The sequence below is a fragment of the Oncorhynchus kisutch genome, linkage group LG20 (assembly GCF_002021735.2).
Source record: "Oncorhynchus kisutch isolate 150728-3 linkage group LG20, Okis_V2, whole genome shotgun sequence".
Classification (NCBI taxonomy): Eukaryota; Metazoa; Chordata; class Actinopteri; order Salmoniformes; family Salmonidae; genus Oncorhynchus; species Oncorhynchus kisutch.
In genome coordinates this window covers 10,062,765-10,076,114 of record NC_034193.2, presented here as the reverse complement: position 1 = coordinate 10,076,114, position 13,350 = coordinate 10,062,765, and the positions used below count along the sequence as shown (strand labels likewise).

General features: G+C 46.1%; 1 protein-coding gene across 2 annotated transcripts in view; it reads right to left on the bottom strand.

The window, feature by feature from the left end:
- mmp25b (matrix metallopeptidase 25b) overlaps window positions 1-13,018 on the bottom strand; it is a 33,759-nt gene extending 20,741 nt beyond the window's left edge. The window contains exons 1-6 of one of the 2 annotated variants that reach the window (XM_031798957.1): window positions 12,893-13,018; window positions 12,677-12,806; window positions 7,921-8,053; window positions 7,338-7,482; window positions 6,771-7,081; window positions 6,410-6,589 (exon numbers count right to left, since the gene is read on the bottom strand). In XM_031798957.1, coding sequence (XP_031654817.1) covers window positions 6,410-6,589; window positions 6,771-7,081; window positions 7,338-7,482; window positions 7,921-8,053; window positions 12,677-12,787 — 880 coding nt within the window. In that variant the 5' untranslated portion in view covers window positions 12,788-12,806; window positions 12,893-13,018. Of the gene's footprint in view, window positions 1-6,409; window positions 6,590-6,770; window positions 7,082-7,337; window positions 7,483-7,920; window positions 8,054-12,676 lie in introns of both variants that reach the window. The other variant, XM_031798956.1, reaches the window with a different exon arrangement.
- Between the last annotated feature and the right edge of the window lie 332 nt (window positions 13,019-13,350).

Genomic DNA, 13,350 nt, shown 5'->3' with positions numbered 1-13,350 from the left:
CCGGTACAGAGTCAATGTGGAGGCTATATACAGGGGGTACCGTACAAGAGTCAATGGAGGCTATATATAGGGGGGGGGTACACAGTCAAGTGGGGTGTGGATACTAGGGGGGGGGGGTAGGTGTCAAAAATATACAGGGGTACCGGTACAGAGTCAATGTGGAGGCTATATACAGGGGGTACCGGTACAGAGTCAATGTGGAGGCTATATACAGGGGGTACCGGTACAGAGTCAATGTGGAGGCTATATACAGGGTACGGTACAGAGTCAATGTGGAGGCTATATACAGGGGTACCGTACAGAGTCAATGTGGAGGCTATATACAGGGGACCGGTACAGAGTCAATGTGAGGCTAATAAGGGACAGTCAATGTGGAGGCTATATACAGGGGTACCGGTACAGAGTCAATGTGGAGGCTATATACAGGGGGTACCGGTACAGAGTCAATGTGGAGGCTATATACAGGGGGTACCGTACAGAGTCAATGTGGAGGCTATATACAGGGGTACCGGTACAGAGTCAATGTGGAGGCTATATACAGGGTACCGGTACAGAGTCAATGTGGAGGCTATATACAGGGGTACCGGTACAGAGTCAATGTGGAGGCTATATACAGGGGGTACCGGTACAGAGTCAATGTGGAGGCTATATACAGGGGGTACCGGTACAGAGTCAATGTGGAGGCTATATACAGGGGTACCGGTACAGAGTCAATGTGGAGCTATATACAGGGGTACCGGTACAGAGTCAATGTGGAGGCTATATACAGGGGGTACCGGTACAGAGTCAATGTGGAGGCTATATACAGGGGGTACCGGTACAGAGTCAATGTGGAGGCTATATACAGGGGGTACCGGTACAGAGTCAATGTGGAGGCTATATACAGGGGGTACCGTACAGAGTCAATGTGGAGGCTATATACAGGGGGTACCGGTACAGAGTCAATGTGGAGGCTATATACAGGGGGTACCGGTACAGAGTCAATGTGGAGGCTATATACAGGGGGTACGGTACAGAGTCAATGTGGAGGCTATATACAGGGGTACCGGTACAGAGTCAATGTGGAGGCTATATACAGGGGGTACCGGTACAGAGTCAATGTGGAGGCTATATACAGGGGGTACCGGTACAGAGTCAATGTGGAGGCTATATACAGGGGGTACCGGTACAGAGTCAATGTGGAGGCTATATACAGGGGGTACCGGTACAGAGTCAATGTGGAGGCTATATACAGGGGTACCGGTACAGAGTCAATGTGGAGGCTATATACAGGGGGTACCGGTACAGAGTCAATGTGGAGGGCTATATACAGGGGGTACCGGTACAGAGTCAATGTGGAGGCTATATACAGGGGGTACGGTACAGAGTCAATGTGGAGGCTATATACAGGGGGTACCGGTACAGAGTCAATGTGGAGGCTATATACAGGGGTACCGGTACAGAGTCAATGTGAGGCTATATACAGGGGGTACCGGTACAGAGTCAATGTTGAGGCTATACAGGGGGTACCGGTACAGAGTCAATGTTGAGGCTATATACCGGGTGTTACCGGTACAGAGTCAATGTTGGAGGCTATATACAGGGGGTACCGGTACAGAGTCAATGTGAGGCTAAGGTACCGGTTTAACAGAGTCAATGTGGAGGCTATACCGGGGGTACGTACGAGTCATGTGGAGGCTATATACAGGGGGTACCGGTACAGAGTCAATGTGGAGGCTATATACAGGGGGGTACCGGTACAGAGTCAATGTGGAGGCTATATACAGGGGGTATCGGTACAAGAGTCATGTGGAGGCACTAATACATGGGGGTACCGGTACAGAGTCAATGTGGAGGACTATATACAGGGGGGTACCGGTACAGAGTCAATGTGGAGGCTATATACAGGGGGTACGGTACAGAGTCAATTGGAGGCATATACAGGGGGTACCGGTACGAGTAATGTGGACGATCATATACAGGGGGTACCGGTAGCAGAGCAATGTGGCAGGCTAATACAGGGTATTACGGTACAGAGTCAATGTGGAGGCTATATACAGGGGGTACCGGTACAGAGTCAATGTGGACGCTATATACAGGGGTACCGTGTACAGAGTCAATGTGGAGGCTATACTACAGGGTGTTGACGGTACAGAGTCAATGTGGACGCTATATTCAGGGGGTACCGGTACATAGTCAATGTGGAGGCTATATACTAGGGGGTTACGGTACAGAGTCAATGTGTAGGCTATTCTACAGGGGGTACCGGTACAGAGTCAGTGTGGAGGCTATATACGGGGTACCGGTTACAGAGTCAATGTGAGGCTATATACAGGGGGTACCGGTACAGAGTCAATGTGGAGCTATATACAGGGGGGGTCGGTACAGAGTCAATGTGGACGCTATATTCAGGGGGTACCGGTACAGAGTCAATGTGGACGCTATATACAGGGGGTACCGGTACAGAGTCAATGTGGAGGCTATATACAGGGGGGTCGGTACAGAGTCAATGTGGACGCTATATTCAGGGTGTACCGGTACAGAGTCAATGTGGACGCTATATACAGGGGGTACCGGTACAGAGTCAATGTGGAGGCTATATACAGGGGGTACCGGCACAGAGTCAATGTGGAGGCTATATACAGGGTGGTTACCGGTACAGAGTCAATGTGGAGGCTACTTATTACAGGGGGGTACCGGTACAGAGTCATGGGAGGCCTATATACAGGGGTACCGGTACAGAGTCAATGTGGACGCTATATACAGGGGGTACCGGTACAGAGTCAATGTGGAGGCTATATACAGGGGGTTACCGGTACAGAGTCAATGTGGACGCTATATACAAGGGGTACCGCGTACAGAGTCAATGTGGAGGCTATATACAGGGTGTTACGGTACAGAGTCAATGTGGAGGCTATATACAGGGGGTACCGGTACAGAGTCAATGTGGACGGCTATATACAGGGGTACCGGTACAGAGTCAATGTGGAGGCTATATACAGGGTGTTACGGTACAGAGTCAATGTGGACGCTATATTCAGGGGGTACCGGTACATAGTCAATGTGGAGGCTATATACAGGGTGTTACGGTACAGAGTCAATGTGGAGGCTATATACAGGGGGTACCGGTACAGAGTCAGTGTGGAGGCTATATACAGGGGGGTACCGGTACAGAGTCAATGTGGAGGCTATATACAGGGGGTACCGGTACAGAGTCAATGTGGAGGCTATATACAGGGGGGTACCGGTACAGATTCAATGTTGAGGCTATATACAGGGGGTACTGGTACAGAGTCAATGTGCGGGGGCACCGGTTAGTTGAGGTAACTGAGGTAATATGTACATGTAGGTAGAGTTAAAGTGACCGAGAGTAGCAGCAGCTTAAAAGACGGGTCTGGGTAGCCCTTTGATTAGCTGCCCAGGAGTCTTATGGCTTGGGGGTAAAATCTGTTAAGAAGCCTTTTGGACCTAGACTTGGCACTTCTGTACCGCTTGCCGTGCAGTAGCCGAGAGAACAGTCTATGACTAGGGTGGCTGGAGTCTTTGACAATTTTTAGGGCCTTCCTCTAACACCGCCTGATATAGAGGTCCTGGATGACAGGAAGCTTGGCCCAGTGATGTACTGGGCTATACGCACTAGCCTCTGTTTGGGCCTTGTGTTTGGAGGCTGTGCAGTTGCCATACCATTCAGTGATGCAAGCAGTCAGTATGCTCTCGATGGTGCAGCTGTAAAACCTTTTGAGGATCTGAGGACCCATGCCAAATCTCTTCAGTCTCCTGAGGGGGAAAAGGCTTTGTCGTGCCCTCTTCACGACTGTCTTGGTGTGTTTGGACCATGATAGTTTGTTGGTGATGTGGACACTAAGGAACTTGAAGCTCTCAACCTGTTCCACTGCAGCCCCATTGATGAGAATGGGGGCGTGCTCGGTCCTCCTTTTCCTGCAGTCCACAATCATCTCCTTTGTCTTGATCACATTGAGGGAGAGGTTGTTGTCCTGGCACCACACCATCAGGTCTCTGACCTTCTCCCTATAGGCTGTCTCATTGTTGTCGATGATCAGGCCTACCACTATTGTGTCATCGGCAAACTTGATGATGGTGTTGGAGTCGTGCCTGGTCATGCAGTCATGAGGGAACAGGGAGTACAGGAGTACTCTGACCTGGCACCCCTGAGGGGCTCCCATTTTGATGATCAACGTGGCGGTTGTGTTGTTACCTACCCTCACCACCTGGGGGAGGCCAGTCGGGATGTCCAGGATCCATTTTCAGAGGGAGCTGTTTACTCCCAGGGTCCTTAGCTTAGTGATGAGCTTTGAGGGCACTATAGTGTTGAACGCTGAGCTGTAGTCAGTGAATAGCATTCTCAAAAGGTGTTCCTTTTGTCCAGGTGTGAAAGGGCAGTGTGGAGTGCAATAGAGATTGCATCATCTATGGATGTGTTGGGCTGGTATGCAAATTGGAGTGGGTCTAGGGTTTCTGGGATAATGGTGTTAATTTGAGCCAACCTTTCAAAGAACTTCAGGGCTACATACGTGAGTGCTACGGGTCAGTAGTCATTTAGGCAGGTTACCTTGGTGTTCTTGGGTACAGGGACTATTGAGGTCTGCTTGAAACATGTTGGTATAACAGACTCAGGGACAGGTTGAAAATGTCAGTGAAGACACATACCCGTTGAAAATGGCAGATTTGGACACAGATAAATGGCTAAATTGGAACGCAGTGGGTGTACAGTGACATGATCTATATGACTTCAGAGCTCTGGCTCAAACGCTCCAAATATGCACTTCACATTTTCAATATCATAAAACTCATGTCAAATTAAATAACATTTTATTTGTCACATGCGCCAAATACCACCTTACCGTGAAATGTTTACTTACAGTCAGGTGTTGCTTGTATGACATCAAAGCGGTTTTTCTTATAATACTCAACGTCTCATCTTTCAAACTGCATAGAGTCGTCTTAATTTACAACATTTCCCTCAGTGTCAACGTTTACGATCACTATGTTTGATGTACAGTTACAAGATAACATGGCATCATACTTTGGATTTTTCTGAACATAATGAGCCTATGTTTTGTCTATTTTGAAGAACATTTGTTGCGGCACACACACCTGAATGCACTCAGGACTCCTTTCTATGTGCACCAAAATTAGGATCTGTTTCCCTGAATTGCATTGTGAAATCCTAACACTGTAATATCGTATTTTATAACTAAAGCGAGTTCGTAAACAACAACAGTAGCGTAATGGCAGGAAATAACCCCACCACTGTTAAGCCAGAAAGAGGAAGGAAAAGGTTTGAGGAAAGAGGGAGATTTGGGTTATGCAAATAGAGGTAGCATAAAAGACAAGGACAGATGTGGCACCAAGGGGAAAAACTAAGTGACATGACTGACCAAGAAACCTACATTGAATTTCCCATTTAGTTATGGTTAGCTTATGTTGGTTTATGGTGTTGTAGTTTTTGTTACATATAGAGACAGATATGACACTATTGAGCAAAGATAGGTGCACATTAGACCACAAACAGAAAGCGGAAAGGAAACAAAAGATTAAACAGACATAAGTATAATGGCCGAAGCCATACGTGCTTTACTGTGCATAAGGGCTTAGGGCAAAGAGGAGGAGGTGACCCTTAAATACATAATCTATTATGGAAGGAGCAGGACATCATTATAAAGATTAGATAGAGAGGGTAAAGGCCATAAGTGCTTAGGTTAAGATAGATATACATTAATTTTAGGACATGAGAGGGTCCTGCCACCATTGTAATCTAATCAAGAGCGGATACAGGCGTTATTAGGCATGAACATGGAAGAAGCCTGGACTGAAAGATAATGGTGGCCGATGACTTGAGGGAAGTAACTTCATTAACATATGGAATGGACTGATATACTGTGTGTGTATAAAGACAGAGCCAGTGCTCTGGGAAAGGGTGTGTTCCGCGGACCATCTAGGCTTCTGATATGTTTTGTATTAGAGGCCTATATTGAATTCACAAGTTCTTGTAAGTGTTCAATTTTGTTACGATTCTCCACGACAATGGTTAGTGTTAAGGTTCTGGGGTTAGGGTTAGAATTAGAGTTGGGGTGGGTTTAGGGTTAGTGTTAAGGTTCTGGGGTTAGGGTTAGAATTAGAGTTGGGGTGGGTTTAGGGTTAGTGTTAAGGTTCTGGGGTTAGGGTTAGAATTAGAGTTGGGGTGGGTTTAGGGTTAGTGTTATGGGTTGGTGTGGCCTGGGTGGTCTAGCGGTTTGTGCCGCTGCATACTCCACACACGTTCGTCGGATTCCGGCGTGGGTTTTGAATCCAGCCCACTGCCTTTGTGACACATTTTCTGTCTATCTTTCCCACAACTTTCCCTCAACATAATATAGAATCCTTAAAGAATCTATTTAAAAAAAACAGTCCATCAAATAAGACACCCTACCGTAGAGCTCTTGAATGGCCATCCTGTCATCCAGAGGAAGGTTGTAGGAGGAGATGTCTTTCACAGCTCCCTGGTAGTAGGGCCTCATAATGGAGGGATCCGAGGAGGAGTGGGACAGACCCAGGGCGTGGCCAAACTCATGCACCGCCACTGTGAAGAGGTCTGTGCTACTGCTGTCCCCTGAGAAACCAGCAGGTGCTGTGTTAATCAGTCGGTCAATAGCATCTCTCTCTCTGTCTGTAGTTATTGTGGTAATTGAAGATCCATCCTTCCACCCACCCACCCATCCATGCATCCATCCATCCATCCATCCATCCATCCATCCATCCATCCATCCATCCATCTGACTATCTTTAAATACCTCCATAGCTCCAGTACTCATCGTCATCGAAGTGCGTGTCCCCGGCGACGTCATCCCTCCCCGGGAAGAAGGCGTGGGCAAGGGTGCCCCCTCTACCGTCGAAAGGGTACCCGTCGTCATGGAGCGAGCGGGTAAAAGAGACACGGATGTCCCCTCCGGGCCCCATATCTTCTCTGTCGCTCCCAGAGAGCTGTCGGAAGCTGAGGGGGGCCACGTCACTCCAGGCCTTGAAGGCCAGTGTCAGGATCGCCTCCACCGTGTCCGGGCGGAAGACAGAGGTCGAACGGGAAGGGTTTGGGTAACTGTGGACACTGGATACAGGAAGGACATCAGTAGTACAAACAAATAAATAAAACACACTATTATACTACTTACCAGGTATGGCACAGTACCTGGTGCAAAGGAACCAATGACACCCATTTGACACTCCAGGCAGGTTAAATCAAATGCTCAAAGCATTTGAAAGATGACAAATACTATTCGAACCCAGGTCTGCGCAGTACTACACTACACAGAAGAATACTCAAATGTGTGAAACTGTTTGTCCCAACGACAAATTTTGCACACCTCCATGTCAGGTCGGTCCTATCCCAGCGAAGGCCTGACAGGGCGTATCTCTTCCTCCTCCTCTTCCTTTTCAACATGTCCTCTGATCCCACAATGTCAGGGAGAGAGCATCTAGGCGTCTGCATGAGATTGAGAGTGTCTTTATCTGAAAATACAGAGGCAAGACAATCACACATGACACCCGGTGACATAAAGCATCCAGGTATAATGCATTATAATACTGTTATAATGAATTGTAAGACTCCTCATGAGCATGTATGACCCATTTATAATGTTTTATAAGCATCTTATAATGATCCAAACAGTCAATTTGAGACGGTGGAACACTTTATGCGTAGAGACACAACATTTATGAGCCTTGTTATAAGACATTGTAGAATATCATGCATGCTTACCCCTGCTTAAAAATGGTTAAAGTGTTACCAATGGTTTCAAGCATCTTAATGTTAATTGAAAACCCTTTTTTGTGTCTTCAAGGCCCCTCACAGAATTTCACCAGTGTTTGTGCACACACAAGTTGCAATGAAAGACTTGGTTAAAGGGTCAAGTGACAAAGCTTTACTGTAAGTTGACAGTGGGTTACCCAGTCTGCCCGTTTCCTCGAGCCCTCCGAATCTCTGCATCTCGCGGATCGCCTGCTCGACCCCATCCTTCGTCTGCAGCTTGCTCGTGCGAGGGTCAGGAGGAGGGAGGTACCCATACCGGCTCAACCAATCCTAACAGAGAGCAGATGAGGAGAAGCAGACTTTGATGTCAGTTGTTGTGATACTAAGGAGCATCACAGCTGATGAAAGTCACCCCCTGCACACGGCGCTCCAGGGACAAACCACCTCAGGGACTTTTCCTTCCCAGTGTTATACACCTTTTTAACCAGAGACATTCCCGGTATCACTTAAAACAGACAATATGGCCTGAGACAATATCTCAATCATAAACTGCACTTTGATATTTGAAGGACTTATATATTTGATGTATTTTGATGTTTTTTTTAGTTCCTGTCTTAAATTCCTGTCCTTTCATGTTTTTAAATGTGACTAATAAAAACCCTTGAACCTTTGTCAAGGTCATGTGGTATGTGTTCATCCCCCAGATGTTCTAGCACCACACAATTACCATCAACATAGTGTTTCTCTCTTCAGGTCTTGCTGTAATGCAGTGAAATCCTGAGTGAAACCAGACTGTGAATCCCTGATCACTGAAGCTGATCACGCTCAGGATAGCCAACTAGCTAGCTGATCGCTCACAGGATAGCCAACTAGCTAGCTGATCGCTCACAGGATAGCCAACTAGCTAGCTGATCGCGCTCAGGATAGCCAACTAGCTAGCTGATTGCGCTCAGGATAGCCAAGTAGCTAGCTGATTGCGCTCAGGATAGCCAGCTAGCTAGCTGATTGCGCTCAGGATAGCCAGCTAGCTAGCTGATTGCGCTCAGGATAGCCAAGTAGCTAGCTGATCGCGTTCAGGATAGCCAACTAGCTACCAGATCAAGCTCAGGATAGCCAACTAGCTAGGCCTAGCCCTGAAAGCTTACACACATAACTGATTCAACACATTAGACACAACGGCAGTGATACAATGGGTCTTTTCATTGTTTTGTGTGGCTCTTATGTGATGAAGAATCTGTTCATTGTTTAACTATAAATATTTCATAACCTGGTGTCAGATAGAGGGTTAATGAGGTTTGCAGGGTTAATGCTAGCTCTGATCCAGGGCGTTATATTGCACGTTCCGTTCCTCTAGTCCAGGTATTCCCAGGTACTACTGCGCAATGCCTTCGGGGGTACGCCAAATAAAAATGTGATTCACATTTTCTAAATAAATAATTATTTGTTTTACTTTTATTTCCCACATTTTCCAACAGTCCATTTATATTTTCCAACAGGGCTTGTTCGGCGGGGCAGAGCAGGTGAACCCAACAGGGATAAGGTAACTAAGGTATTTAAAGAGAAACTAAGGTTTCTCAAATGACTGCCTCGCCTGGCTCACCATCTACTTTTTCGAAAGAGTTCAGTGTGTCAAATCTGAAGGCTTGTTGTCCGACCTCTGGCAGTCTCTATGGGGGTGCCACAGGGTTCAATTCTTGGGCCAACTCTCTTCTCTGTATACATCAATGATGTCGCTCTTGCTGTTGGTGAGTCTCTGATCCACCTCTATGCAGACGACACCATTCTGTATACTTCTGGCCCTTCTTTGGACACTGTGTTAACTACCCTCCAGACAAGCTTCAATGCCATACAACCCTCCTTCCATAGCCTCCAACTGCTCTTAAATACAAGTAAAACTAAATGCATGCTCTTCAACCGATCGCTGCTTACACCTGTCCGCCCGCCCAGCATCACTACTTTGGACGGTTGTGACTTAGAATATGTGGACAACTACAAATACCTAGGTGTCTGGTTAGGCTGTAAACTCTCCTTCCAGACTCACATCAAACATCTCCAATCCAAAGTTAAATCTAGAATTGGCTTCCTATTTCGCAACAAAGCATCCTTCACTCATGCTGCCAATAATACCCTCGTAAAACTGACCATCCTACCAATCCTCGACTTCGGCGATGTCATTTACAAAACAGCCAACACCCTACTCAACAAATCGGATGCAGTCTATCACAGTGCCATTCGTTTTGTCACCAAAGCCCCATATACTACCCACCAATGCGAGCAGTACACTCTCGTTGGCTGGCCCTCGCTTCTGGCTCCAGGTCATCTACAAGACCCTGCTAGGTAAAGTCCCGCCTTATCTCAGCTTGCTGGTCACCGCTGGTCACCATAGCCGCACCCACCCGTGCGCTCCAGCAGGTGTATTTCACTGGTCACCCCCAGGGCCAATTCCTACTTTGGACGCCTCTCCTTCCAGTTCTCTGCTGGCTCCTTGCTACCAGCTTGGGCAGGTAGCAAGGAGCCAGGAACTGAGGCTAAGGCTGGGACAAGGGGAGTAGGAGCCAGGTAAGCAGGTCAGGAGCAGAATTAGAACGGGTGTCCAGGGCCGGGAAGCAGGACTGACGAGACGAGTGAGACAGGGACCAGAGTCAGAATGGCCGGTACTGTAGCAGAGAGAAAAGTAGCATCTACCTAGGGAAGACATGCACAACGGGATAACAAGATCAATGCAGGAACATATGGCTTGAAATGCAGACTGACTGAGCAGAGGCTACGATCTGGCAGCGTGGAGGTGGCAGTGTTGATTATTTGTAGATGTCTTGATTATGGAACAGGTTGCAGATGGTGGGGATCTGCTCTGCCTCCAGCAAACATGTCTCTACTCACACAATCACATACACCCACATAGAGACAGAGAGCGAGAGATCACTGGGGGAGTGGCGGCAGGTTTAGGGAGACACTGGATGAGGAGTTGGCGGCGTGGCAGGGGGAGATGTAACAGCTATACATTTGGGTGAGGATTTTTTTCTTGCCTGAGTAGCCTCGTTTCACTGCCAAAAATTTAATTAAATAACAACACAATGTCAAATACAGGTAGCCTAGTCAAACAATGAACATCCAATCACATTAACCGTTACTCTCTTGCGGGAATTCCACCTACGGTCCGTATGTAGCCAAACGTAGCTGCTGCTCATGTTGGTATCGGTACTGATGGCGCAAAAGCCATGACAAGGAGACATAATGGAGTGGTAACGCGCGTGCAAGCAGTTGCTCCTGACCCCACTTGGGTACACTGCAGCATCCACTGAGAGGCACTTGCTGCCAAGGGAATGCCTGACAGCTTGAAAGACATTTTGGACACTACAGTGAACATGGTTAACTTTGCTAAAGCAAGGCCCCTGAACTCTCTTGTATTTTCTGCACTTTGCAATGATATGGGCAGCGACCATGTAATGCTTTTACAACATACAGAAGGGCTCTGGTTATCAAGGGGCAAAGTATTGACAAAATTTTTTTAATTGAGAGACGAGCTTAAATTTTTCTTCACTGACCATAATCTAAACTTGTCTGATCGCTTGCATGATGACAAGTTTCTCACACGACTGGCCTATCTGGGTGATGTTTTTTCTCGCCTGAATAGTCTGAATCTGGAATTACAGGGACTCTCCGCAACTATGTTCAATGTGCAGGACAAATTTGATCTCCTCTTTGTCTGAATTAACAAGGACAACACACAGGTCTTTCCATCATTGTATGATTGACAATGTCAAATGTGATATAGCGAAGCACCTGAGTCTGTTGGGTGCACAATTACGCAGGTACTTTCCCGAAACGGACGACACAAACAACTGGATTTCTTATCCCTTTCATGCCCTGCCTCCAGTCCACTTATCGATATCTGAACAAGAGAGCCTCATCGAAATTGCAACAAGAGGTTCTGTGAAAATTGAATTTAATCAGAAGCCACTACCAGGTTTCTGGATTGGGCTGTGTTCAGAGTATCCTGCCTTGGCACATCGCGCTGTTAAGACATTGATGCCCTTTGCAACCACGTACCTATGTGAGAGTGGATTCTCGGCCCTCACTAGCATGAAAACTAAATACAGGCACAGACTGTTTGTAGAAAATGATTTAAGACTGAGACTCTCTCCAATACAACCAAACATTGCAGAGTTATGTGCATCCTTTCAAGCACAATTTTTGATTAACCAATAAGGTTTTACATGTAAGATGGTTAAATAAAGAGCACAATTATTGATTATTATTATATTATTATTTGTGCCTTGGTCCTATCAGAGCTCTTTGTCACTTCTTTGTCACCTCCCACTCATTCGTATGTTTAATAAATGTATGGTATAGTGTGTGTGTGGCAGGCTTACAATGATGGCAAAAAAACAACATTTGAGAGTGCGCTGACCCCGTTGCTAGAGGACGCAGCTGGAGGTTGACTATAACAAATTTGGGAACCACTGCTCTAATCTATGTGCACTAACTCGCTGGAGCAGAGCGAGTTAATGCAGAGGCCTACTGTGTATTGTAGCGATTCTTGGTAAGTGCACTACAGCACTGAGGGAGTTAAACCTCAGGACTGTTCATCAGTCATATGAAATGTTGATTTGTCAACTGTCAAAAGAGGGAGTGCCCCATAGTGGTTTACCACACATTGTTCCTAACGTCAATGACGTTTAACGGTTGGTTCCATTTTACATTTCAAACACCATGGGTGGTATTAATATATGTTTATCCCCCCCCAAAAAATGTAAGCTAAACATTTTCTAAATATCGTTGTGGCTACGTCTGACATTCCAAACAATGATTTACATACTTAGGCTATAAGCGAAACAAAAAAAAAGTCTATAAACAAAAATATACGAATGTCTTCGATGGAGCACATTTATTTTATATTAAGTAAAGCGGTTTTGACAAGGTAAAAAATGAAGACAACATAGAACAACTCACCAGTCCTCTGGCATACTGGTCAGGCATCGGTGTGGGCGAGGGATGTCCCGTTGAGATGAACAAGCTCACGGTAACAGTCATCCATATCAGTTCATACACAGTGCCAAACATTTCCCTGTGAATATCAACCCTGCATCACACATTTACCATTAGAAATCTGTCCAAACATTTCCAAACTCAGCACAGGATGGGCATCCTATAAAAACTTAAAACAACCTTTTCACTTCACTGTTATGTTGCTTCTGATGATATTTTGTGAATCGCTGTACTATACTGTTTCTTTATCTCCTGCGGTGTTAGTTTCTTCTAAGGACTAGGCAGGGCAAAAAGGAATTCATCAATGTGGTTAGTGGTTCTCCACCCTCACTTCCTCTGTGTCATTGCACACACACACACACACACACACAATAAAACTGCCAAAAACATCTACGTTTGTTCAAAGTATTTCATACCACATTCTGTAGAAAGTCAGGTAAACATGCTTAAAGAATGTATTTGCATGAGATAAAGTTACAATATGATCAGTCATTTTGGTTTTGGTATCATAATCATTAAGAACCAGATACTGTGTATCTAGACATCAGACAGAAATGCCAATGTTTTAGGATGTTTTAAAGATCTTGTATCTGTATCATCACAATCTGGCAAAAAAATGTGCCTTTGTCCATTGTTTT